Raw genomic sequence first — 25,847 nt, 5'->3', positions numbered from 1 at the left:
GGTTCCAGAGACAGGAATCAACCATCTCAGCTCCCTTGGGGGTGGGGGTTAGGTTAGTTGTTCCCACGCAGTATCCGAGGGTCCCACCCAAGTCTTCAAATAGAAATGGTGGCAGTTCTGTTAGGACCCTGGAGAAGAGAACGGAGCTGGACAGCTAGCATATGACCAGAGCCCTGGCCCGCACTGCCCCGGTCGGTGCCCATGCTCCATGAAGTGAGGTGGGACAGCGGCCTGCATGGCATGGGCAGCCTCAGAGCTGCAGGCCAGTCCACCTGCAACAGAACAGTTTGGAGAGTGAAGAGCTGTTAAAATTCAAGCGCCTCCTCCCCCCCCCAGCAGCTCTGCCACTGGAGTGTCCTGGGCATGTCCTCACAGGCTTGCCCTCCCGATGCCCACCAGTGTGCATGGCAGGACTGGCTCCCACTGCACCCAGGTGACAAATCTCCGTTTGGAACCTGGGGAAGCCCTTCACAATCACGTGCCCAGCTGGATGGCATCCATTATCGAGACGCAAAAGATCCTGGGGCTGGAGGTGCCAGGGAAGGACTCTGGTCTCAAGGTGGTGGGTGGCTGGGGCTTGGGAAAGGAGTGGATGGGAGACAGGGCCGGTGGAGAAATGAAGAGGCTCTCGATGCCCGGCTGCTCTGATGTCTCTGCTCCCCCTTTCCCTGCCATGGGCTCAGTGGGTCCTCGATGGCTGGTTACCCCCACCTGGGGGCCGTGTGCCCTCTAATAGGGGCCATTAACCCAGAGTGAGGGCATCCACTGAAGGCTACCCAGCTGTGGGAATCCTGTGCGCTGATGGCACAGGCGGCACTGCCACCTGTTGGCCATGGCTAGGAATGCAGCCGCCCACCACAGGCATTGCTGCAGTGGGACTCAGGGAGGAGGCAGCCAGGGCTTGGCCCTTGGGGACTGAGGGGCCACCCCCCTTACCCCAGAGCTGCTCCAGCTATCTCCTGCCCTTACTGCCAAACGTTCAAAGCCCAGCCCCGTCGCCATGTCCCTTGATCACCACATTCAATCAAGGACTTACTGAATAGCATAGCCCTGGTGGCACCGTGAGATCAGCATTGTGCTGCCAGTTCAACCTCAGCAGTTGCTTCCCTGGAGAAAGGGGTAGGCTGTGTGCTCCCATGACCCCATGGGGCAGTTCTCCACCCTGTGGGGTCGCTAGGAGTTGGAATGGACAGCAGTGGGTTTTGGTTTGGTTTCTGATGATATTCCAGAGTGGCTCGCAGAATGACTGAAGACACAGCGCTAGAAGGCGGAGTCTACCCCCTGCCTTGAGGGTTTCCAAGTGGGCGGGTGTCAGCCTACTCCTGTTAGCCTCCCTGCTCCCCCCACAAGCTCTCTGCCCAGTGTGCTCACAGCTGCCAACTCCCTGGGTCCAGTGACTTCCCAGCGAAGGCTGAGGGGCCAAGGCGGGCTTCCCACTGCAGCATCTTCAGCTGCTGTCTCAGAAGCCCTGGCTCTGTCAGCGGCTTCTGTGAGAACTGCCAGGGGGAACCGTGGGGATATGTGGCTTTTTGTTGGGCAGTTTGGCCTTGCTGGGACCCCAGAGCCCAGAAGGCATTCGCTGTGCCCAACCAGCCCTGTGGCACTAACCACAAGCTCCACCTTGGGCTCATCCCTGCCCCTCCGCCCTTGGACAGCCCTCATAACCTAGGTGCCCCAGGGACCAGCAGCCTGCTCTGCACATGGGGAAGTGCAACCAGCGGCAAGGCTCCCACAGAGACCTGCCCAGGGCCCCCACCCCCTGGGAGCCGGGGGCTGGGAGTCTACCAGGAGTTCCACAGCATGGAGACCCATAGGAATGTCATACTTGGGGGGCCACACAGCCTCAAAGGACCACAGAACCTGAGCCAGAAGAGGACCCCACGGTGTCGGGTGTGGCCTTTATTTGGGGAGCAGCGGTGTGGTGAGGTGGGGCGCTCAGTGTTGGACGCAGCTGCGCATGAAGCTGACACACAGACTGGTGTAGTAAGTCGGGTAGTCACGGAGGTGGCTGACGTGGGCAGATGACACAAAGTCCACGGCGTTCACCAGGACCTGGTGTGCCTGGCGCGCCTCCACCATGCGCTCCACATCCCTGGCCAGCACCACCTCGTCGGCCCGAGAGTAGAGGTAGAGCTCGGGCCAGCGAGAGGCCGAGTCCTGGAGCCTGTCATAGAAGTGGGTGTGGAAGAGGGCGGTGAGTGGAGCAAGCAGGATGTGGAACAGGACAGCTACCAGGGCGAAGGCCGCCAGGAGCAGCAGGCGCAGCACGGCAGCACGGCGCTGCAGGATGGTCCCCAGGGCCCGCAGAGCCCCCACCAGGTTGCTGTCTCCAGGGCCGCTGTCGAAGATGGTGCCCACCACACGCAGGTGGCAGAAGCGCCGCTGGGTGAAGAGGAGCTCCAGCACGTAGCGGTACAGCATGACGCCCGCATTGCTGAAGACGTGGAAGAGCAGGGGCTCCTTCTCGATCTCGTAATCAAAGAGCAGCTCGAGCAGCTTCCGGGCCAAAACGCGCAGTGAAGGGATGCCCAGGGACTCGGAGAAGAAGACCATGTGCCACGGAGCTGTGTATCGGATCACGATGCAGCCCTGGGGAGAGGAGACAGGCTCGGTCGGTCTGAGGGGGCAGGGGCTGGTGGGTTCTGAGCTAAGGTGGGAGAGGTCCAGCTACCCATCCCCTCCAGCACTCACAGCCAGACACGGAGCCCTCCGGGAGTGGACGGCACAGCCAAGGCCTGTCCTGAAGTCATCCTCACTTCAAGGTACCAGAGCCCCGCAGCCTGGGATGGTATTTGGGGCCTGGAATCCAGAGCATGCTCTGGAAACCCCTGGCCTGAGATTCAACAGGAGGTGCCCCCACCTGCCCACCAGAGGGCCTGTGGAGCCTTCTCAATCTCCAACCTCATCTGACCTCACAGAAGCCCCCACTCTGCCCTCTGCTTACCAGCAGCCCCTGCAGCCCAGCCTGGCCCCACCCACAGCAGTCACTTCTGAGCCAAACCCCGAACACCCAAGTCTGTCTGGCTCCGAGGCCTAGGATCCCTCCTCCTGCTTGCCCTGTAATTTCAAATACAGTAAACGCTATTGCTCCTCCAATTCCAGGAGTTGGGCCTGAACCCCCTTCCATGCTTCCATATGTCACAATGCCTGGGTCAAGTGTACCCCCAACTCTCCACTCCAGTCCCTAGTTTAATCTGTCCAGCAGAGAGCCAAAGCCACCCTGCCTGATCGAGTGTCCTCCCAGTGGCCTGTCCGCAAGGCCATGGGGCTCCTTTGTCAGGAGGGTGAGCTGGGCAGCCCTGGGACCAAGCAGGTCTGCTTCGATTCCTGGCACCACTGTTTATTAATCAGATGGGCGATGGGCAATGTACTTCTCATTTCTGAATCTCAATTCCCCCTCTGTCAACTAGGATAGGATGATTTGGGTGAAAATAAAATGCAAACCTGTATTTCAAATGCCCGAAACGGCACCTGACATGAAATAAACGTTCGACCAATAGCAGCAGTAATTAGTGGTCGCAGTCCTGACGTCTGAAGCGGCTACGCAGCGCTCCAGGGACCCCGAGGAGAGGGGCCTCGAGCTGCGGGCGGTTTCCCAGTGTTCTGCTCCAACTGCCCAGAGGGCTGGGAATGTCGCCCTCCCTCCACTACACACAGCAACGTCCCCGCCACCACCACACCCACACAACCCGGAAGACTAAGACGCTAGGCCCATCCACCACGTATGGGTGCACACCTGTGAGCACCCAAGAATACAGCTCTGGACACACCCACAGCCACACAAAGCACAGGGTGGTACACACTGCTGTGCGAACCCTCAGGTCTGTGCACACGCTTACACCACCCTCGCGCACATGCGTGCGTGTGCACACACACACAAAAGGCACTTCCGGATTAGGCACCCGCCCAGCAGTAGACAGGAGTACCTGTGTACCTGCCAGTCTGTGGTCACACAGCACTTCCCCGGACGATGTGCACACCACCTTCCTACGAGTGTGGGTGGTCCTGCGGACCTCATCGGCAGCACTCCCTGTGGGAGTGGACAGAGCCCTGTCTGTGCACCCTCGAGCACAGGCACCCATACACACACCCAGATGCGGAACAGTGCTCCTGAGCAGACTGTGGGGACATGGCCACCCTGCAAACAGCCAGCACTCCCGTGAGTGGGCACACACACTTCAGGCTTCCCGACAGTCCACAGGTCTGGGCACCTCTGGTCGGCCACCTCCTAGTGCAGAGACTCCTGATAGTCTCTGTGCCAAGGGCCCGGCTCTGCCCGGTCAGTCCCAGTCCCTTCGCCACCCGCCCTAAGCTGACCATCCTTCCACCTCCACAGTGCTGGGTCCCAGGCCAAGGCCCTGCTCCTCCAGTCCACCCCTCGCTCTCCTCTCCTCTGCCCTCAGGTCCGGCCTTGCTCCAGCGTCCAGCTCAGACCAGCCTCACTACAGAGCTCCGTCTTGCCACGGCGCTCTCTCCTAAGCACACACCCCTGCCCGTCGTCTTCCCAGACAAATTTCCAGAAATCATTCTGACACTCACACTCCCCGCTCACTCGTCTGGCTTCTGCCCGGCTCCGTCTGCACCTCTTACTGAGGCCGCCCCGGCTCTCCCGGCTGCTCACGTCTTGCCTGCCTTTCAGCAGCAGATGGGATCATGTGCCCCTGGTCTCGTGTGGCCCAGACTCTTCAAGGAGTCCGGGTCAGGAAGAAAGGGACTGCTTGGATTTAAAAGAGGTGGGTTTTTTGTTGTTTTTTTTAAGAGAGATTTCTTGTTCGCTCAAAAGCACAGACCTGGAAGCCTGCTGGGGCAGTTCTACCGGCCCTACTGAGTCGCTATGTGTCAGTGTCTACGGATGGCAGCTGGTCTTTGTTTTGCTTTTCAGGAACAAAGTAACGAGATGCCATGTAGGGTCTGGGACTGGATCCTGGTTTGGGCGATCAGTTGTAAAAGACACTCTGGACGGGAAAGGAGATGGAGTGGACATGTGTTAGCCTGGGCAGGAGACGGTCAGGCTCTGGACAAAGTAAGAGACGAAACAGCGACTCTCATTTAGGCGAGGAAAAGGTACACATACATACACATACACACAGCAAAGGAGCTGGGGAGATAGAAGGTTTTATTTTCTCTTAAATAAAGTGTTACGAGTTTGAGTTGGAGAAACTTTTTTTCCTCTGAGGCCCCATTCTGCCTTCCTGTCCCAGACTACCCCCTCCACCAGCCCCGCAGCCCTTGTCTTCCCTGGGACCTTCCACCCAGCCATCGCTGTACCTGCTCCCTCCACAGTGGTCCACCTGCCCAGGACTTGCCGTGGATGCCCCCCACTCTCTGGGGCTGCTGCTCCAGCTGTGAGCACCACCTCCTTTCACCTGTGCGACCCTCCTCATCGCTCATCGCCCACCCTTCTCTTCCCCTCTAGGCACTCGCTGGGGGTCTCACCCACCCCCACAGCCTGAGCTTTTCTTCCAGAGTTCCCTAGGGTTACTCCCCTCGGCTCGGAAACTGCCCCCGCCTAACCTTGCTATGATCCTGACCTTCAGCCTCACAACCAGTCTCTCCTTAAACTACCACCCCACCTCTTTTTTCAGTCATTTCATTGGGGGCGCCTACAGATATGATCACAATCCATGAATCATTTATATCAAGCGAACGTGTACAGATACTGCATCATCATTTTCAAAACATTATCTTTCTTCCTGAGCCCTTTGATATTGGCTCCTCCTTATTCCCTTGCTGCCCCACCCTGCCACCCTCGTGAACCCTTAATAGATCTTGTTATTATTTCATATCTTACACCATCCGATGTATCCCTTCACCTACAATTCTGTTACTGGTCCCCCTCAAAGGGGGTTATACAGCCATCATTGCTATCAGTTATCAGCCATCCCACCTCCTGAAAAAACTCCTCAGCCCAGCCACTTGCCCCCACTTGCAGCACCGGCCCCAACATCCTGGTCCTGGTCACCCACTCTCCTGGGTCACAGCAACCTCTCCTACCTCACTCCCCTCCTCCCCGTCACGGACCCTCTAAACTGCCCCCACTCCAAATGGAGGGGCTTTCCTAACACCACACCCCTGCTTGAGGACCCCCCAACCTCATCTCCTGCCCCTTGCCCACTTTCATCTTCTATTCTAGTCCCAACCAACTTCTGCCATCCCTCAGTTGCCCTCCAGGATCTGAGTCCAGCAGAAACCAGACGGATGAGGCTCGCTCGGGGTGGAACTCAGAGTAGTTAAAACTATCTGCAGAGTGAGGCAACCTGTAGACAGTCACACCGGAGGGAAACCTCACAGTCAACATGTCCCCCAACTCCACTCCGGTTCCAGGTTCACTACACACCTTGGACAGGATCAGAGGCATGAGGAAGAGTGACAGTGGGCAGGGGTGGGACCTGCTGCCTGGGACTTTCTCCCAGGTGCCTACCACTCCTCCTCAGCCCAAGGCCCCCTGCTGTGCTGGGCTGTGTGCACTGTGACCCTTCGGGCGGTTGCTTGGATGGAGGGAAAGGCCAGACTGCAGCCAAAGGCAGAAGGGATAAGCAGACCCCTCAGGCCCCGCTCCGATGGCCCCCACTTCTCTATCCAAGTCTTGGTGGAGTTCAGGGCCTCCTTTTGCAAGACATCCTTCTCCGTTGAGAATTCAAAAGGTACCATGGCCCCCCTAGTCAGAGGAGAAAGTTCTGGTAGTACAGGCTCCGCCCAGCATGCCCAGCATGGAAAAGCATCATCTGGCCAACAAGGACCCTATAACTGGGGAGCCCATCCAGGGTGAGCTGCCCACCGTGGGAGCCAGAGGGCGGCAGAGAATCAGGCGAGCGGGCTGCAGGGGCCAGGCCAGGCCACAGGATGGGTAGCAGAGGAGGGAACACCCTCGCGAGGATTATCTTCCCCACAGGCTGGTTTGGTGCCATCCCCATGCCTGCCCCATGGGCAGTCAGCCGCTGGCCACACCAGAGGTGATGACAGCTCGGAGTTCCCTGGGAGCAGCCGCAGGTGGTAGGGCCCCAGCTCACTGGGTGCCACAGCCTGCAGTACTCACCCTTTTGTGGTAGATGGCGCTGTACTTGGCAAGGTTCTTGTCTACGCAGCCACCCCAGCCCAAGAGAATCACTACCGGCTGTCGAGTGCTCTCCTCCTTCCTCCCTTCCTCTGGGCTGCTCTCTGAAACAACAGACAGGTTGGCTGTTGGAGTGGGAGTGACTGGTCACTCCAGAGCCGGCCACTACCACTGGCTCCCTGCCGTCCCTCTGCCCCAGGCTTCTCAGGAGGCACATGGAAGTCGCTGGGAAAACCCTCCTGGGGACACCTTTAGGGGCGCGAAGATGTAACCCAGGTAATGCTCGCACACACCTCGTGTCTTCTACCTTTCAACCCTGGAGGCAGCAAACTACCCCCCAGGCCAAAATCTAGCCTGCTGCCTGCTTCTGTATGGTCCGCAAAGGATGGCTTCACATTGTTAAGTGTTTTCTTTAAGAGTACTATTTTGTAACAGGTGAAAATAATATAAAATTCAAATACAGGTGCCTAAAAATAAAGTTTTACTGGAACACAGTCATGCGCCTTCATTTATGTACTGTCTGTGGCTGCTTTCATGTTAAAACAACAGAGTTAAGCAGTGACGACAGAACCAGTTATCACTTCTAACAGCACTGCCATCGAGTTGGTCTGACTCCTAGCAACCCGATAGGACAGAGGAGAATGGTCCCTGGGGGGTTCTGAGGCTGTAACTCTTCACAGGAGTGGCAAGCCTCATCTTTCTCCCACAGAGCAACTGGTGGTTTCAAACTGCTGACCTGGCCATTCATAGCCAGCGGATAACCCACTAGGTCACCAGGGCTCCTCTGTATCACGTGCAAAGCCTAAATTACAAGGATCAGTCAAAAAGCACTGCTATAAAATCAGAGAGACCTGTCTTAAACAAAAACATCAAAGCGTGAAGTTGCCGTTCCTCAATACCATAGATCCTCCCTCCAGGTCTAGATGCCTCAGTTTCCCCTTTGCAACCCTTCCCCAAGCATTCTGCACCTCCCAGCCACCCACGTCAGAACGGCAGTGCGGGCACCCTTGAGGGATTCAACATGCCCCTTGCCAATGCTCTTTGAGCTGTGTGAGCAAAATGAAGTCTGAAGAACAAGATCGGGGTGCATGGGGTGAGCTTTCCCAACAAAATTCTTTTAGGGCCGCCCTTGAAGGATGAGCAAATTCCCTGTGATGGGGGAAAAAAAATCCCATCAGAGCTTTCCTTTTTGCACCAACGTCATTTTTTTAGTTTTTAAAAACGCCTTCATAATAAGCTCCCTGATTGTCTTATGTCCTTCAAGGCAATCTATCAAGATGCCCCTTGGGAGTTCCAAAACACAGTGGCCACCACCTCGGAGCCGACCGCTCTGGCCCAGCAGACCCCTCCAAAGCTGCTATTTTGATGGGACCTTTCGTTGGGCTTTAAGGCCCTAATGAGACTAAGACAGCATGTTACCGAGAAACTCGTCTACAGTCCTCCGCGGACGGCAGAGACACGTTTACAGGTGTTGGCACCCTACGACTAACATGTTGGCTACTTACCCTTGTATTTACTGGTCCTTTACGGGAAGAGCTGCCAACCCTGTTCTAATTTCATGAGCATACGGATTTGCGAGAGAGGGTTGAGGCTTTAAGCAGGGGAGGGGAATACAGAGGAGCAGAAAGACCTTGTTTCCAGAGGCGTCTGAGCCGTGCGCAAAGCTGGAGTGTTGAGCCCACCCAGGGGCGCCTGGAAGAACGATCTAAAGGGAGGGGGGCCTCCATGAGTCCAAGGCCCCTCAACAGCAGGGGAGGGGGGAGAGGTGTTTTTCATACGGGCTGAGCTATAGAACTACTATTATAGATAATGGAATAGAGACACAGAGAAGTTAAATTAGTCACACAGGCAGGACCGCCTAAGGTCACACAGGCAGGAACGCTGGCCCCTTCTCCCCACCCTGCGCTACGAGGGTACGAGGGCACAGTCTGTCCCCAGGCCCCAGTCGACGCTGCAGCCTATTTCCTTCAGCGAGAGATGGAGAGGCACCATCAGCTGCCTTTGCCAGGGCAGCAGGTGCAGCGGCCTCCCGGCAGCCTCCAGGAACGGACTTCGTCTCAACTCCCCGTGACTGGAGAAGTCCCGAACAGGGACGGTTTGGAGACAGTGACCTGTCCTCCTGAAAGGACCGGGGTGCACCCTTCCAAGGACCAAGCCTCTTGGCGATGCTCAGCTGCCACCCTGAGATTTACGGCTGCTGGGGGTGACCTGACAACAGTAAATTTCAAGGCTAGTTAAGAGGATGGTAAATATAAATCACTAACCTTTGGACAAAAGGAAGACAACAATTTCCTGTGGAAATTAATGTGATTGAAAAGTTCAATGTTCCTGCTCTCTAGCAACGGTGGCTCTGGCCTTCGGAGATTAACTGCCCGCACCGGCAGGGATCCTGGGCTGGCACGGCAGCCCACGGTGCCTCAGGTCCCAGCCTCTGCTGACAACGGCCGCAGCCAGCCCCACAGCACTAACTCGGGCGGCTATAAATCTGCCCCCTTCCTCGCTCCGGCTGCCATCCCCTGTCCTCTGTTCTGCTGGAGGACCCGCCTCTCTGCCTCACTGGGCCCCGGCCCAATCTCACAACACTCCCAGTGAAGCCCACCCCCTCCCCACACCCACACCCCACGCCCCCCGTGCGGACTGTACTACTGTTCGGCTCGGAGGTGGAGAGTTGGACTTCTGAGACCCTGCCCAGGAAGCAACCCTCACCACCGGGCAGTAGTCTGCACACAGACCACTCCACTGTCACCTATGGGGTCCCCTGCTATGTGCCACCATAGAGGCCCTGGCACAGGGTGTTGGGAGGTCAGTCCCAGCAGTTGTGGGAAACAGAAAAGGTATTCCCCAGGTTGTCCCCCATAATAGATGCCAAACCTCAGGTGCTGCTTGCTAACACATGCTCATTGACTATACATCTGGAGGTCAACTGCTTAAAGGCTATCTGCCTGAAGGTTATCCGCCATCTAGAGCTATCAGACCCTATAGTCGGTCCCACTCTAAGTAGAGTCCACTCCCTTCTGATAAGGTCAAGCCAACTCAGGGACCACCAAGGTTAGGCTGCCATCTTGTCTCTAGAGCCCACTTATCTTGTTACATTTGTGCCTTCTTACACATGTATGCCCCCAGTGCCTCCCCTTCCTATTGCGTGCACACCCCTAACTCATCCCCTTCCTGTCCTACGTATGCCTATTGTACAACCCCTTCCTGTGACACAGGTGGTTACTTGTAATTAGGGGGGCTTGCACGCCCCCGAGTGTATAAAAGCCATGGCACGGATCTGGCTGCTGAAGGCATGATGGTCCCAGCGGTGAGCATTCGCGTGCTTTATCTTGTCTGATGTCTCTTTCATTTTACCCCTCAATTGCACAACTGCCCCTGGGACCCATTTGATTGTGGGGGCTGCTACCCCACAGCAGTGATGGCGCATTCCTAGCGGGGGGTGTTCTTCTGGGTCTCAGAGGGTCTTCCCCTCCGCTGGCACTGGAACTCCATTTGGCAGGAGGCTGAAGCTACTGACACTGGTCACTTGCTCCATCCCATTTCGCTGGCCCCCTTGACTTCAGCCATTCAAGTTGAAATGACTCTCCACCAGGTGTACATCGCCAACAGAAACCCCCGCCCAACTGGCAGTCCCGCCCTCCCCCCACCGACACACTGCCTCCTCCCAGAGTGCAAGCTGCTCACCCTCCAGGAATCCCTCAAGGCACCAGGTCTGCCGCCTGCCTAGAGCTGGCCCCACCCAGTGCGCCACACACCATGCCCATCCCTACCCCAAGCCTGCGGCAGGAGCTTCCCTCACTGAAGCTGCTGCCCCAGAAGTGCTGGGGTCCAGGAGAATCCCAGGAGCTAGGGAACGTGGGGAGGGTAACCGGACAGGGAAGGAGCTCCCAAAAGAAAGGCACATTTGTGCAGGCTCCACAGGAGCCTGCCTGGTGGACAGACCTCATGAGCAGGGGGTAGGGGGCTATGGAAATGACACAGCCAGTCTGGGGAACAGCTTGAAGTCCTGGGAGGGACAGTGGTCAAGAGTGTTGCTAAGAGTGGGTCTGGAGCCTGATCCTGCAGCGCATGCTTACACAACCACAGCGACTCTGGGAGGACTGTTCCCTAGAGTCTCTGATGCTGTAGAACTCTCTGGAAGCAGACTGTCCCAGCTTCCTCCTGAGGAGTGGCAGATGGGCTTGAACCATTAACCCACTGTGCCACCTGGGTTCCTTGTGACCCACTGAAGAGTTCGGACTTGATTCTGCAGCAGTGGAGATCGAATACAGATTCTGGAAGGCGGAGTGGCCTGACCCCACCTGTGCCTGCACAGTGCTTGGCGCCTGTCCCCAGACTTAGCTGTCCGCTTCCATTCAAGGGCTCGACAGGCAGGTGCTGGAGGAGTGCACTGCACAGTGAAGAGGGATCCGAGGAGAGAGCGCTGCCTTGCTTCTCCTCCCCCACCGCCCTCACAGGGCAGTAAAAGTAGTCGTATGGCTGTGTTTGTCATTGCCATGTCGGACAGGAATGCCTCTACCCCCTGTGAAAACCTCTGCTCTTTATCTGCTCGTTCCACTGGCCATAGCTCTCTCCCGCCTCGGCCCTGCTGCTGACGCCCCCCACCCCATCCCCTTCCAGGCTGCAGCTGCCCCTGCATTAAAGACTGACCCCTGCTCGGAGGCCCACCCGACTCCATGGTTTACCATCACCCTGGCAGACTGCACTGGCTGAGCAGCAATCCAGTCCACCTGGTTATTAGCCATTACCCACCTCTCAGTGCCCACATTTCCTTCCAGCCGCTGCTCCCCGCCTCCCCCCTGAATAAGAATAAGTCACAGCAACAAGAGCAAACATACAGAGCATTGTGCGCCCTGGCACTTTACTTATGACTCATTTACTCTCCACAACAACCCCGTGAGCAAGGCCCCATTATTATCCTCGTTTTACAGATGAAAAGCCGAGGCACTGTGCAGAGAAGCCACTAGCTGAGCCACAACCAGTAAGGAGGCAAGCTGGAATCCAGCCCAAGCTACCACCCTAGCCAGGCCCCTCCCCTCCCCTCTGACGTCAGCCCAAGCCTCTGCATCTGACTCCTGGCTCCTCTCCCCAGCCACCCTCCTCAGGCTGCCAGAACCAAGGTCATTAAGACCAAGGTCACCTACTAGAATGGATTCTTTCCAGTACTTGTAGCACTTAACCTCATGGGCTGCTGCCATTCCCTTCGCCAAACCCTGGGCTGGATGCTGATGTGGGGACTACACTCCCAGGATACCCTGGGCTGGTTAATTCCACTCCTCTCCCTCTGCCTCCCCCTCCCCAGCCTCCTGGGTCCATCCTTGGCCACTGCCCTTCATTCCATACTGTCTCCCTGGGTAACAAAACCCAAGTCCAGGGTTCTAAGCAAATCACCATCATTTCAGCTTCAAATGTGTACAAGCCTCTGGTACACCAGCAGGTCCAACCCAGACCTCATCCATCTGCTTCTCTTAAGCGATGGACCACCCTAGTCACACCTGCAACAAAAACTGCCTGGGGCCTCCAACTAATTAATGACTAATCACTATGATGACCCCCATCTTACGGATAGGAAAAGGAACAGCAGGAACACACAGCGAGAAAGCCAGCAAAGGAGCCAGCAGCTGCTCTGTGAGTGGCCGTGCAACACTGCCTCCTACTGCCGGGACCCTGCAGCGCTCGTCACTGCCCGCTCCAGGATGCTTCTGCCCACTCCACCTGGCCGGCCAGCTCCCGGCTCACTTCCAGGAAGGCCCTCTAATGCAATCTCCATTCGCTACCCCAAACCAAGCCACTGAGCTGGGCTAGATGCACCCACCATCACCATGCTGCTGCATTTAGGACACTGCATTCCAGTCCCCACTGGGAGCAATTCAGGGGACCGTGCCACCCCAGGTCACAGCTGGTGAAGCCCTGGTGACAGCAGCAGCGGGGAGACACATTTAAAGGGGATTTGGGAACATGCATCAACATCTCAAAAGCATGCACCCTCCTTCCATCTAGAAATTCTTCTTCTCAGAAAGAGCAATATTTAATCCCACGGAAACATTCATTAATGCACTAAGTGGCCCTGAGACCTAAATGTTAAGCGCTAAAGCTGTAGCATTCGTAGAGGCTGACATGGGTGGGGGTAAATCTTCATGGTGTGGATTACACAATGGTTTCTTAGCATACCAAGAGCACAAGCAACAAAAGGCAAACTAAGCTCAAGAAGTTGCCCAAGTTGTTGAATGTAAAAAATGATGATCGATAGGTAACCCCCACCTCATTCACAATAACAAGGGGGGGGAATGAGATAAACTGGACGTCATTAAAATTTTAAATTCTGTGCCTCCAAGCACGCCACCAAAGCCGTGAAAAAGCGACCTGCAGAACGAGAGACTATAATTAGAGACATGGTAAGGGGCTTGTAGTCAGAAGCTGTTTTAAAAGCATACAACTCAACCACTAAAAAGACAAATGACCCAGTTAAAACAGGCGAGATAATCTGCATCGAAAAGGGGAAAATGTGGAACACAATTTCAAATTCTCATGGACTTCCAGCTGTGGGAGCATGGAGGGCGGACGAACTCCTAAAACCATTGGTCTCAGTTAACCTTTAAAGCAGCGATTCTCAACCGTGGGTCACGACCCCTTTGGGGAGTGGAATGACCCTTTCACAGGGCTCACCTAAGACCATCAGAAAACACATATTTCTGACGATGATCTTAGGACCCGAGACACCACTCCTCTATCCATCTCCAGGTGGGTGCGCCCACCTGCAGATACGCCCACATACGAGTACCTGACACAAAGACTGCTACTCATGCTACACCACGCTTCAAGACAACATTTCATTTATTTGTCATTAAAAAGAGATATTTCAGAATATATAATTATATATTGTGTTTGTGATTAATCACTATGTTTTAATTATGTTCAATTTGTAACAATGAAAATACATCCTGCATATCAGATATTTACATTATGATTCATAACAGTAGCAAAGTTACAGTGATGAAGTAACAATGAACATAATTTTATGGTTGGGGGTCACCACAAATGAGGAACTGCAGTCAAGGATCACGGCATGAGGAAGGTTAAGAACCACTGCCTTAAAGCTTCAACCAAGAAGATCCCCTGGAGTCTTCTGGAAACCAGACAATGGCTTAGCTTAAATTAACGAGTAACAAGGCCTGCTTCAGCATTGTGCTTCTTTACCTACAACGACAAAGATGGCAGGGGACCCTCGGGCGGCAGTGAGTTCATGCTGAGGATGAGAACGGCTGCACAACTCGAAGAATGTAACCAGAATTGTCCATGTAGGCGCTGATGAATTGGTGCGGGTTTTGCTGTGTGTACGAGGCATGCCCCCCCAAACAAGACTTTTTTTTTCAGAGCTATATATTTAACTTTGTGTGTGTGTGTGAGATTCTGAGTTCTTTTTTTTTTTATTGTTTTATTAGGGGCTCGTACAACTCTTATTACAATCCATACATACATCAATTGTGTAAAGCACATTTGTACATTCTTTGCCCTAATGCCAGGGGCTTAAGTGGAGAGGAAATGTTTTGAGAATGATGAAGGCAATTTAACTTTTTTTATACAACAACCTTATCACCTTGAAAACATTTCTCAAATTCATCGGATGGCTGACAGCACCTCCCTCATTTTTTTCCTTTACCTCATCTTTGTTGGCAAATCGCTGTCCTTTCATGTCCCGATGCATTCGGAGAAAGAAAAAGAAGTTGCACAGAGCGAGGTCAGGTGAGTAAGGTGCATGGGGCAGAAGAGGCATGCTGGTTTTTTACAAAGACTGCCACACTGAGATGGCTGTGTGTGCAGGTACATTGTCGTGGTGGAAAAAAACAGTCCCCCGTTTGCCACAAATCAGGCTTTTTTGGTTGCACAGTTATGCTATCTTTTCAGAACCTCTAAATAGAAAGCTTGATTAACAGCCTGACCTGGTGGAATGAACTTCAAATTCACTAAGAGCCAACAGGGAAACATACAGACATCCAGAGCGAGGTTTTCACTCGCTTATTTGAAATGACACCTTATTTGAAATGATAAATACACTCTTACACTTTAGTTTTTTCCATAGAGCTGTCCTTGTAAGCTGTGTTCAACCTCACAGCAGTTCCTGTGGTATTTTTCCTGAGCAGGAAAATTTCACAGCAGGATACTATTCTCTTAAATCACAAGAAATATGGTTCGAGCAAAATTGCTTTTACGAAAATATTCACCATGACCAGAGACAACCTTCCCAGGCAATGCCACTAGGTGCACTAACTCAGAGTGAGTTGCTTGATGCTCACCTAGTGGGAAAAATGTGCACTACAAAAGATCTGCTCTGCCCAGAACAATTCCATTTTTTGAGGGGTACTCCCTCAGATTCTCAACAACCAAATAAAATAAATAGGCAAAGGATTTGAATAGCCATTTCTCCAAAGATACCCAAATTATCAAGGGTTCATGAGGGGGAGGGGAACGGGGAGGGAGGGGAACAAATGAAGAGCTGATGCCAAGGGTTCAAGTAGAAAGCAAATGTTTTGAGAATGATGATGGCAACAAATGTACAAATGTGCTTGACACACAATGGATGTATGGATTGTGATGAGTTGTCCGAGCCCCCAATAAAATGATTTAAAAACAAATAGAAAGAAAATGATGATGGCAACATATGTACAAATGTGCTTGACATGGTAAGAGCCCCCAATAAAATGATTTTTTTTAAAAAGCCACAAATCAAACCACAGTGAGATCTCACTCTACAAGGCTAGGCTAGCAACCATTGGCACAAAGAGGATGTGGAGAGACTGGAACTCTCAGGCCCTGCTGGTGGAAATGTGAAATGGGACGGCCCTGCCTGAAAACCATTTGGCCGTGCCTCAAGAAATTAAGCATAACATTCCATATGACCCAGCAACTCCAAGCATAAGAGAACTGAAAACACAGATGCACACAGAAACGTGGGAATGCTCACGGCAGCACTGTTCGTGATGGCCCCCAAATGGGAGCGATCCATTTACCCAACAACTGATGAATGGATAAACAAAAACGTGTTGTCTATCCATACAAGAGAATGCTATCTGGCCCTAAAAACTAGCAAAGTACCCGTACATGTTATATTGCAGATGGACCTGAAAAGTAATTGACATGAAAAGTCCAGGGTAGGTAAATCCATAGGGAGAGGACACAGACGAAAGGCTGCCAAGGGCTAGGGGGTATCAGGCATCTACTGGGGGAATCAGCCTTTCCTTTTGGGCAATGAAAATCAGCGTTCTGGAATTCAGTAGCGGTCTGCAGACGATCTAAGGTGCTGTGGAGCAAAGGTGTCACACTCCGAGGACTGAGAGCACCTGAGCCAAGCCACGGTATTTGCCATCGCTTCCTATGCAGATCGCTGCTGGACAACAAGGAAGGAGGGCTGAAGAATGGGTACATGTGAATCACAGTGTTGGCAATGAATAGCGAAAGTATCCCGGATCGCCCGAACAACAAACAAATCTGTCTTGGAAAAAGTACCGCCATTCTGCTCCTTAGAAGCAAGAATGCTGAGACTCGTCTCCCACACTTGGAGCGGTCTCTGGAAAAGACCATCACGGTAGGTGCAGTAGAGCGACAACAAACGAGGGGAAGAGCCCCACAGTGAGACGGATGGACGCCGCGGCTGCAACAATGGGCTCAGACCTCACAGTGATTGTGAGGGTGGCAGAGACTTGGCAGTGTTTTCTTCTGCTGTCCAACGGGTTGTTTTGAGTTGGCACCAACTCAACGGCCCCTGAGAAACGAACTTACATTCACTCAACTTTCCAGGTGAATTTCATGATCTATGGGGTACGCTTGTCAAAATGGGACGGCAGAAGCATCTGACCTCACAGTGGGGGAAAGAGAATCAGTATCACCGTCAACGGCCCACAGTTGCCAAACGTTTTGCCAGTTCTGACACCAGCCACTCTTACCACACCACTGTCTATGCTTCTATGGGTTTGATCATTTGTTGCACTAGCCACAGAGTTCACAGAAAATACTGACAATGGAAGGAAGCAAGGGGTTACAATTCAAGATCAGAACTAATCCAGGTTACAGTTCTTCAGTCAGGACAGCTGTGCCCCCAGGCAACACGCTGTCTGGCCCTCAGCCTCACGGCTCCAGCCCTTTGCTTGGGCAAGTGTTACAGAGTTCTGTAGTTCTGCCTAAGTGCACCCCTCTTGCCAGGAGACTTCCTGCTCAAAAGCGCTGCTCTCTTTGGCTCAGTGGGTCTGTCAGTCTGGTTCTGTGCAGTGGCCAGAGGCACCTCCGCTCTGCCAATAAGCGCCCTGCAATTCAGCGTTCTGGCTCTGTGAGAGCCCATCTGCCATCTCGTGCCAGTCTCCCCTGGTCAGGCTGCCTCTGCTGCTGTTTCTCGCCCTCTCTCACCATCTCTGGTGTTACAGCTCTGTCTCCCGAGTCTGGGAGTTTCCCAGAGTGGGGCCCCAGGTTCCGAGAACGTGCCCGCTCCCAGCTCTCCTTTCTGGATGGCTCTGAGATTCCGCTGTCCACCTCTAAGATGGCTCACTGGGAGCCTCGTAAGGTGGCAAAATGTACCAAAATGATCAAACCGTTAGGATTCCATACATCTTATTTGCATAGTCCCACCCCCACAAAGGTATCACATAATTTATTTACACTACTGGCAAGCTATCCAATCCCCTGGATGGGCCACAAGCACCTAATTTGTACAGTCCCACCAGTCCTTTGGTGGACACCAAATGAAGGGCCAAATTTGAAGGGCCAAATTAAGTAATATACTGCACTGTAATCTCACAAGAAGACAATTATTAAAAAGAACAATTTAAAATAACAATATAGTATGTGAGAAAACAAATTGCAAGACCCTTTGTACAAAGAGATAACTTTAAAATATATATATTTTTAAATTATATATATAACTTTATATATATATATATATATACACCTAGATATTTATGCATAGAAAAAAGATATCAAGATAGTAGCAATTATCTTCAGGAAGAGAGCTGATTTCTTTCACTAGATTTTTTTTTTTAACTTTACCCATATTCTACAATGCATCTGGGTCACTTTAATAGATTTTGAAAAGTTATTTTTAAAAATAGAATGATGTAATTGGGGTTATTTCCAATGCTAAATTGGAAAATTATGATATTATTTTCACAACAGAGTAAAACAAACTAAGCGGTGGTGAGCAGAATCACAGGCAGTTACGAGGCAGAGGAGCCACGCAGGCCCAGCAGCCCCTCAGCCGAGCAGAGGGACTCTCTCCAACCCGAGAGCTAACTGGACCCACCAGGAAACAATTTAATCTCACGGTTTTCCTGTCCTCCACATTTGCTCGAAAAGCAACCCTGACACTGATAATACAACAAGAATTACAGATACGTATATTGGATAACAGTTCGAGTCATAAAACTGAAGCGTAAATTAGATTGTGTGTATCCCAGGGGCACGTAGGGAAGACAAAGGAAAGGGCTGACAGGCAAGAGGGGGGTGGGGGGTCGCTGTGGACCAATATGTGCTTTTTTGATTTGCAGGTCAGAATCAAAAGACCAAACACTGGTGTTTATTTTTTAATGTGAGGAATAAAAGGAGCCTTCATCTCTCACTCTCTCCCAGAAAAAGTCTTGCAGTTCCTACATTTAAACAACATTATTTTGAAATTCACATTTATTTCTTTACTTTCTGAAATAGCAAGACAGTGAATGGGAAGAGAGTCTCAGAGTGCCTGCTGTGTAAAATCAAATCAGAGCTGGGTTCAAATCTCCAGTGCCAGGGCGTCAGGAAGAAGAAAAAGAAGAAGAAAAATCTCTGGCTCTGTCCCTTAGTAACTAGGAGACAGAGCTAGAGCAAGTTCTCTAAGCTTCAATCTCCTTCCTTATCTGTGAAATGGGGATGATAATGCAAAGGGTGAAATCAGATGATGACTATTTAGATGGACTAATATAGAGGACTTAGCATGGTACTGGCACAAAATAAGAGTTCAATAAATCAAAGTTATTATTATCACAAGTAATACATGTTCACGGTAGAAGCAGCAGAAATGAATATCTAATAAAATTGGACTCATACTGTTTTGTAATCTGCTTTCTTCCGTTGAGCAATATATTGTGAACATCTCTCCCTGTCAGTTTATATATTTCTACACCATCATTTTTAGTGGCTGCAGAGCGGCTGTAGAATGTTTCGTAATTTATGGCAACCAATCTCCCAATATTGAACATGATTTTGTTGCCAATTTTCTTGCTGTTATAAAAATACCTTAATGGACACCCCTTTCTTTGTTGTCTGTCCTTAATTATTTGCTAGAAACAATTGTATTCAGGCACGACTCCCAGGGTAGGTCACAAAGTTCTGCTACTAAGGTTCTAGTTCACACTGCACAGGTCGGTCCCAACCAAATGTGCTTCAACACGGCTCTGCCATCGGGAGGGAGCTGCCTGGCTACGGATACATCCTCTTGGCCTGAGTTTCATTAGGGCACCTTCAAAAAGAGAGAAAGAGAGAGAGACTTTTTGTGCCCCAGGGGGGCAAAAAGTGATTTTTGAGGTCAGGAGCTCCTGACCTAAAATCAAATTTTTAACAAAACTCAAATAGCCACCTTCCCAATTCTTTGAAGCTTTGTAACAAGTTTATGGGAACGCAGCCCTATATAAAGCAACGGCTTTTGTATGGATTAAGTATTTCTAGGAAGGTTGGGAAGCCCTCAAAGATGAATTCAAGAGACAGAGGTTAGCTCAGAAGTGATGGGGACTATTTGCAGGGACTTTCAAGGGGTAATCTTGATAGATTTTTGCAGCAGGCACAAGATGATCACAGGAGTACTTATAAAGAAGTTTTAAGAGACTGAGAACTGCACTGGTGAGGAAAAGGCACGAAAGCTGCAGCCAGGATGGCTTTTTTCCCCATCAGGACAATGCACCCGCTCCTGTCCTCCGAGAATTCCATTGGGAAACTTCCCCGTCCACCTCCAGCCTGACCTTGCTCCTTCAGGCTTCTCATTGCTCCCAAATCTCAAAGCACATTTTAAAAAGAACAGAGCAGCGGCCCTCAAAGATGCCCGACTGCCACTGGACCTGGAATAAATCAAGAGCATACGCAGAAGTCTTTGAAGAAGGGTTAGGGAGACGGGAACATCTTCGGAAGTCTCCAGACCTAGATGGAGGAAATATTGAGAAACAATAGCTTCACCTTGGGACATTTTTGTTTAATAAAAGGCCCACGCTTTTATAGCAATACCTTTTTACTTACCTTCAGATGGAATGGTAGCTGAAACTTTTCCATGCATAAGCTTCGGCATGAGGCTCTTGAGCTGAAATCTAGAATAACTGAGCTAAATACAGCACCTTCCGCATAAGCTCCTGTCCCTGATCTACAAGACAGGCTAAGAGCGTTCCCTACTTGACAAGGTGATTGTGAGGATTCTTCTTCTTCTTCTTTTGGAAGTGAAAGGGGAGCCTTGACAGAGACAGCATGGTCAGCAATGAAGGAGCACGGAGACCTCAGAGGAAAGGAGGCCGGCACAGGGCCTGCCAAGACTGAATCCCAAATTCAGAGGCTAGTACAGGGCCTGGGAGCCCTGATGGCATAGTGGGTTAATAGCAAGGTCAGCAGTTCAAAACCACCAGAGCCTCCGAGGGTCAACGATGAGCTTTCCACTCCAGTAGAGAGTTACAGTCTTGGAAGCCCACAGGGGCAGTTCTACTCCATCTGACAGGGTCACTAGAAGTCAGAATTGACTCAGTGGCGGTGGGTGGTTTTGTTCCCCACCCCCGAAAGCAGGGCCTGACACCAAGAGGACACTCGAGAAGGGTTAGCAGGGATGAAAGAAAGAAACCATGGTTTAAAATAGACAACCGTCTTCTGTTTACATTTGGAATTTTTTTAAGTATGTCTGGGGACTCCGGCATAGTAGTTCTTGAGGTGGTCATTCATTTCTCGCTCCCCAAAGCCTCTCCTCAGGCCGTGTCCCTAAGGCCATTCTGCACCCTCTGCTGCTCATCCTCTCATCAGTCCTGCAGCGTTTCAGGTCCAGCCCACAGCTTGGTCTGGACCACCCAAGCCTGCTCCCCAACTACTGTGCAAACTTCCCAAGGGTTAAGAGGATTATCTACCTTTCTTTGACCTCAGTCGGTGCTTAGCAACAGGGCAGGCTCACCCTACAGCTGAGGAACTAAAACCAGGCACTTCCCCTCTCCGTGACCCCTTATGGGCTTCTTTTCACTCAGAGCAAGCCACCTGCCCCAGTCCCAGGGCCTCATCCTCGCTGATTCTGCGAACGGTTTTTGGAAATGTTTACGGAGCCTGAGAGCAACATGGTGCCTTTAAGAAGGCAAGCTGGCCTGCCAAGAAGCTGCAGAGGGACCTGGGCGGGACTTGGCTGATCATCTCAGCCCAGAAGGAGGGGCAGGGCAGACTGGGATGTCAGGCCACTCTCAGCCTACAGGGCTGCAGAGTGGTCCCACTTAGCTCAGCAGATGAACGCAATCCTTCAGCCCTGCCAAGCCCCAGCAATGGTGAGCACAGCCCTCAAAAGCACATACCTACAGGGTAACAGAATTGTGGGAGTGCCCTTCGAGTGTGGGGGAAGTCACGGTCCAAGAAGAATATGTGTGATGGGGTAGGATTCCCCAGGGGCAGGAGGGGGAGGAGGAGGGGGCGGGGGAGGGAGCTTCCTGGAAAGCCAGACAGACTTCCCCTCGACCTGCACATCCACAGATTTGGGCTAGTGGGTGTTTGGGCTGGGTCCGGACTAGGCAGCCCCCATCTCCTCTTCAGCTCCTCAGGAGGACAGAACTTCCAGGCCCCCATTTCCAGCCTCTCGGGAAGATAAATGACCTATTGAAGTATGCATCTTCTGCCCCAACTATCCAAGGAGCGCTTATCTCTCCAGACCAAGGTTGTGCAGCCCCTGTCCCGATTTCCCTGACCCAACGAGTTGGGTCTCAATACCGCCCAGGAGCTCAAGATGCCCCTGTCCCTTTCTCTGCTCTCCCTTCCCTCCCGGGAGCTCTTTCCCTCCCCTAATAAAGCCGCTTTTAACCTCACGTTGTCTCAATCCTATCCCCATTCTGTGTCTGTGTTGACCTCTCAGTGGGGTCCTCTCCAGGAGGATCCTGGGCTGCCTGCTCTGCCCCACTAAACCCAGAACTGAGTGACCCCACAGTGTAGTTGTCTTCCCACTAAGTGACATACCAGTAGCAGCTGCTCACTTCTCTGTCAACGTCCAGCCCGGTGCTTTATTGTGGGGTCGAGATAGTCAAATGTGGGAGACACCTGATAAGAACATCCTGCATGCTGCTGCTGTGGTTAGGTGCCAGGGACTCGGCTCTGCCTCACAGCCATCATAGGAGCAACAGAACACAACGAGGCCTCACCACGGTACTCAAATCTGAGCCCACTGTTGCAGCCACTGGGTCGATTCCTCTCTGTTCACTGCCCCTCCTCCACGCTTCTCCACGGTGGACCAGTGACTGAACGGGCCCTACGGACTGTCGCTCTGTGAAACCAGGTTAGCCTGGATGGGTGCTCGCTGCAGATGGGAAGCAAATGGACTGAGGGGGTCACAGGGCATGACCTTCTTCTGGGGGGCCCTACAGACTCGGGCTCAGCTCTGGGGCATGAAGAACTACAGCAAGGCCAGAGGGCCGGTCAGGAGGAGGAGCACTATACGAATCCCATCAGAAGACAAACAGCTGGGGAGCCCGAGGTATGGCCCTAAGAGAAGAGATTCGCAGAAGGCATGAAGGCGTCCTGAATAGAGACCGCCTCGCTCGGGGTTGCACTTAGACAAATCTCTGGCTCTGTAGTCTCCACATCACTTTGAACCTGCTTATAACACCACCACCATAAGCCCACAGGTCCGTGCAGGGAGTCTGTGTGTTATCCCTGCGTGGGCATCAGCAACTAGCCCCCGGCCAGGACCCAAATGCCTCACCGAAACAGGAAACGACAGCAACGTCTATGGTGGCTCAAGAAAGGGAAGCACTTTCTAACAATTCCAGGTGCCTCCGCCAGGCCAGGACAACTGGAGGGGCACATCCTGTCAGGGAAGGGTCTGGCAGTTATGAATGTCCTCAGGCTGGCACAGGGATGCGGGATAAAATTACCCCCGGGGATTTCTTCTGATTCCAAGACCCAACCTACTCACCGTACAGCAGAGGAATGTGAGGCTCAGAGAGGTTCACTCACTTGCCAGAGCCAGTGAGCTAGGAAGAGGTAGCGCCTGCCTGAGCCAAGGACCACCAGGCTGCCCTTCTGGACTGAGAGAACTGCCCTCCAGGCCTTGCACCCAGGAGGCTGCTCCAGACTACTGCTGCTGAAGATTCTACAAGGACAATGGTAAGTTTTGACCTCACCTCTCAAAACTTTCCATAAGCCCCAAAGGCATAAGCCAAGAGATCCAGTTCTAGGGAAAAACAGCTGGGCTGGAGCCAAGCTGTTGAGTTTCCTGAAGCCTAGGAGCAGTCCTTCCCTCTGAGGCCCCAACCAAGGGTCACAACTGCTGAGGAAGGGGGCGGGACACTCTGCAGGAGAATGAGCTGGGCAAACCAGGGGTCAGTGTCAGGGAGCAGCAGGGGAAGGGCATTTCGGGTAGAAGACGCAAGACGTGTGGAAAGTCACAAGTCGACTGGGATGCCCAGAACATAAAATTAAACAGTAAAAGGGCATGGTGATCAAAGCAGCAAGCAGGGGCTGCCAAATGATGAAAGACTTTGAGTGCCACAGGTGAAGGAATCTGCACTTTATCCTGAGGATAAATCTGCTCTTTATCCTGAAGGGTTCTAGGAAGGGTTGTGAAAGATCACATCTTTGCACTAAGAAGGTCCTTGTACTCACTGCCATCCAGTCAATGGTGACTTATAGGGACCCCCTGTGGGTTTCCAAGACTGTTTCCGGGAGTAGAAAGCCCAGTCTTTCTCCTTCGGAGATAGATGCTGGTGGTTTTGAACCGCCTACCACACAGATCACAGCCCAATGTGTAACCACTACACCACCGGGACTCCATAAGAAGGGCCTGTAGTATAGGAGGAAACCCAATATGTGTAGACTGTAAGAGGCTGAGTGCTGGCAGTGAGGCTGGAACCATGAAGGCGAGGTGAAGCAATGCTGGGAGAGACGCTGGGGGAAGAATTCAGTGTTGCACAGGCTCCTCGCCATAATCCCCAGACAGGCCAACCATACCGGCCCGTAGCCCCCAAATCCAGTCACACTGCCAGGACCCCTGGCCTGGCTTAAAGGCTACTAGTTTTGAGGGGCATACGACACTGAGGTGGTGCAGAAAGGCTGATGGTTCCAACCTACCAGCTGCTCTGTGGAGAAAGCTGTGTCAGTCTGCCCTGGAAGCGCTATGGGGCAGTTCACTGTCCTTTAGGGATGGTCTGAGTCAGACTGGACTCCACAGCAGTGGGTGCTTTAGTTTCATGGCAGTGAGGAAATCTGCCTTTTCTTTAAAGTGTAAAAACAACAACCATCACTTTGACGACTAAGGGGCACCTAACCCAAGTGCTGGCATTTTCAATAGCCTCATAGGCTTGTAAAAGCTGGACAAGGAACACAGAAAATCAAAGATCTGACATGGTTGGACTGAAGTGTAAATGAATAAACCCCTCAGGCTGCCGGTGAACGTTCAAAGGACAGCCAGAAGGCTGTTTAGAAGTTAGGCTGGTGGAACCTTGAATGAGTCATCAGAAAAAACAATAGTAGAAGAGGCCAGCAGGTTTGGTAGAAAGTGACCAAAATCAAGAGTAACCCTCAACCAGACTGACACATGCGCAGCTGCAACAATGGGCTCAAACACACCCAAAGACTGTGCAGGGCCTACATTCTGCCGTGTACACATAAGTGGCCTGGGGCCGGGGCCGGGACAGGACTACAGCAACTAACAATTTTGCGGGGGTCTCCCACACGTTTCTTTAATGCTAAAACGATGGGGCAAAAACCACACTAATCTAAATAGCTATTACTGAACTCATCTCATGACAGACCCTATGCGAGGCATGGTACACAAAATAAGGTCAGGTGTGCCCGCTGTGACGCCTAATAGATTCTCTTCCTTCTGCGGATGACGCTGCTTTAGTTGAGAGCGAGCAGCTTGCTAAAGGCCAAGGTCATCGAGCTACTGAAGAGAAGTCTGGGTTCGAACCGAGTTCTACCTGCCTTGCCAGACTATTCTTTAATCACTGTCAAGGAGAGTGGAGGAGGGAAGGCTAAGGTCTGGGTCTTGACCCACAAGAGGCCCTCAGTTCCTTCGGGAAAAGTACCTGGTGGGACCCAGATCCCTCAACCCCAGACGAAGGAATCATGAGGGACCCCCCGAGAACACTGCACTGAAAGCACCAAAACTGGACCCAACTGAGCAGCTGATTCCAGCACAGTGACTGAAGTCAGAATCCGGGAGCGTTCCGGGGGCGGAGCCTTCAGAGGGGCGTGGCTTACGAAGTCGGGCGGACTCTAGAACCCTGGGACCCTATGAGGGGGCGGGCCGGGAGAGGGCGGGGCCGCGGGGCGGGGCCTCCGCGACATTCGCGACCCACCGACTCGTTAGGCCACCTCCCCCGGTCTGGGCCCAACCCTCGTTCCATACCCCGGCTCCGGCAGGGCTGATCCGGGATCTCGATGGTGTAGTCCAGTTCAGCGGAGGCCATGGTGAAGGGCTGGCCCTCAGCACAGGCCTCCTGCCGGAACTCCCGCTCGCGCGGCCGCGCCTCCCCCGGCCACCGCCCCTGGCGCGGCCCAATCGCTGCCCACTCTTCTCCGACACCGCCCAATCCGCGAGCCGCGCTCTGTGACCTCCCGCCCT

The 25,847-nt window shown here is 52.6% G+C and overlaps 1 protein-coding gene across 2 annotated transcripts; it reads right to left on the bottom strand.

The window, feature by feature from the left end:
* Positions 1-1,884: 1,884 nt before the first annotated feature.
* On the bottom strand, positions 1,885-25,727 carry TMEM53 (transmembrane protein 53). 2 transcript variants are annotated; one of them, XM_004699695.4, is made up of 3 exons: positions 25,632-25,727; positions 7,037-7,158; positions 1,885-2,589 (listed from the first exon to the last, which is right to left on the bottom strand). In XM_004699695.4, the coding sequence occupies exons 1-3, from the start codon at positions 25,690-25,692 to the stop codon at positions 1,936-1,938; spliced, it is 837 nt and encodes a 278-aa protein (XP_004699752.2). In that variant the 5' UTR covers positions 25,693-25,727; the 3' UTR covers positions 1,885-1,935. The 2 variants fall into 2 exon arrangements, with proteins under 2 accessions (XP_004699752.2, XP_045147915.1); XM_045291980.1 differs by lacking the exon at positions 7,037-7,158 and having other exon boundaries at positions 25,632-25,694.
* Between the last annotated feature and the right edge of the window lie 120 nt (positions 25,728-25,847).

Source organism: Echinops telfairi, unplaced genomic scaffold (assembly GCF_000313985.2).
Source record: "Echinops telfairi isolate 266 unplaced genomic scaffold, ASM31398v2 ScPeMD7_443;HRSCAF=831, whole genome shotgun sequence".
In the NCBI taxonomy this organism is placed as follows: Eukaryota; Metazoa; Chordata; class Mammalia; order Afrosoricida; family Tenrecidae; genus Echinops; species Echinops telfairi.
This window is presented reverse-complemented; position numbering and strand designations above follow the sequence as displayed.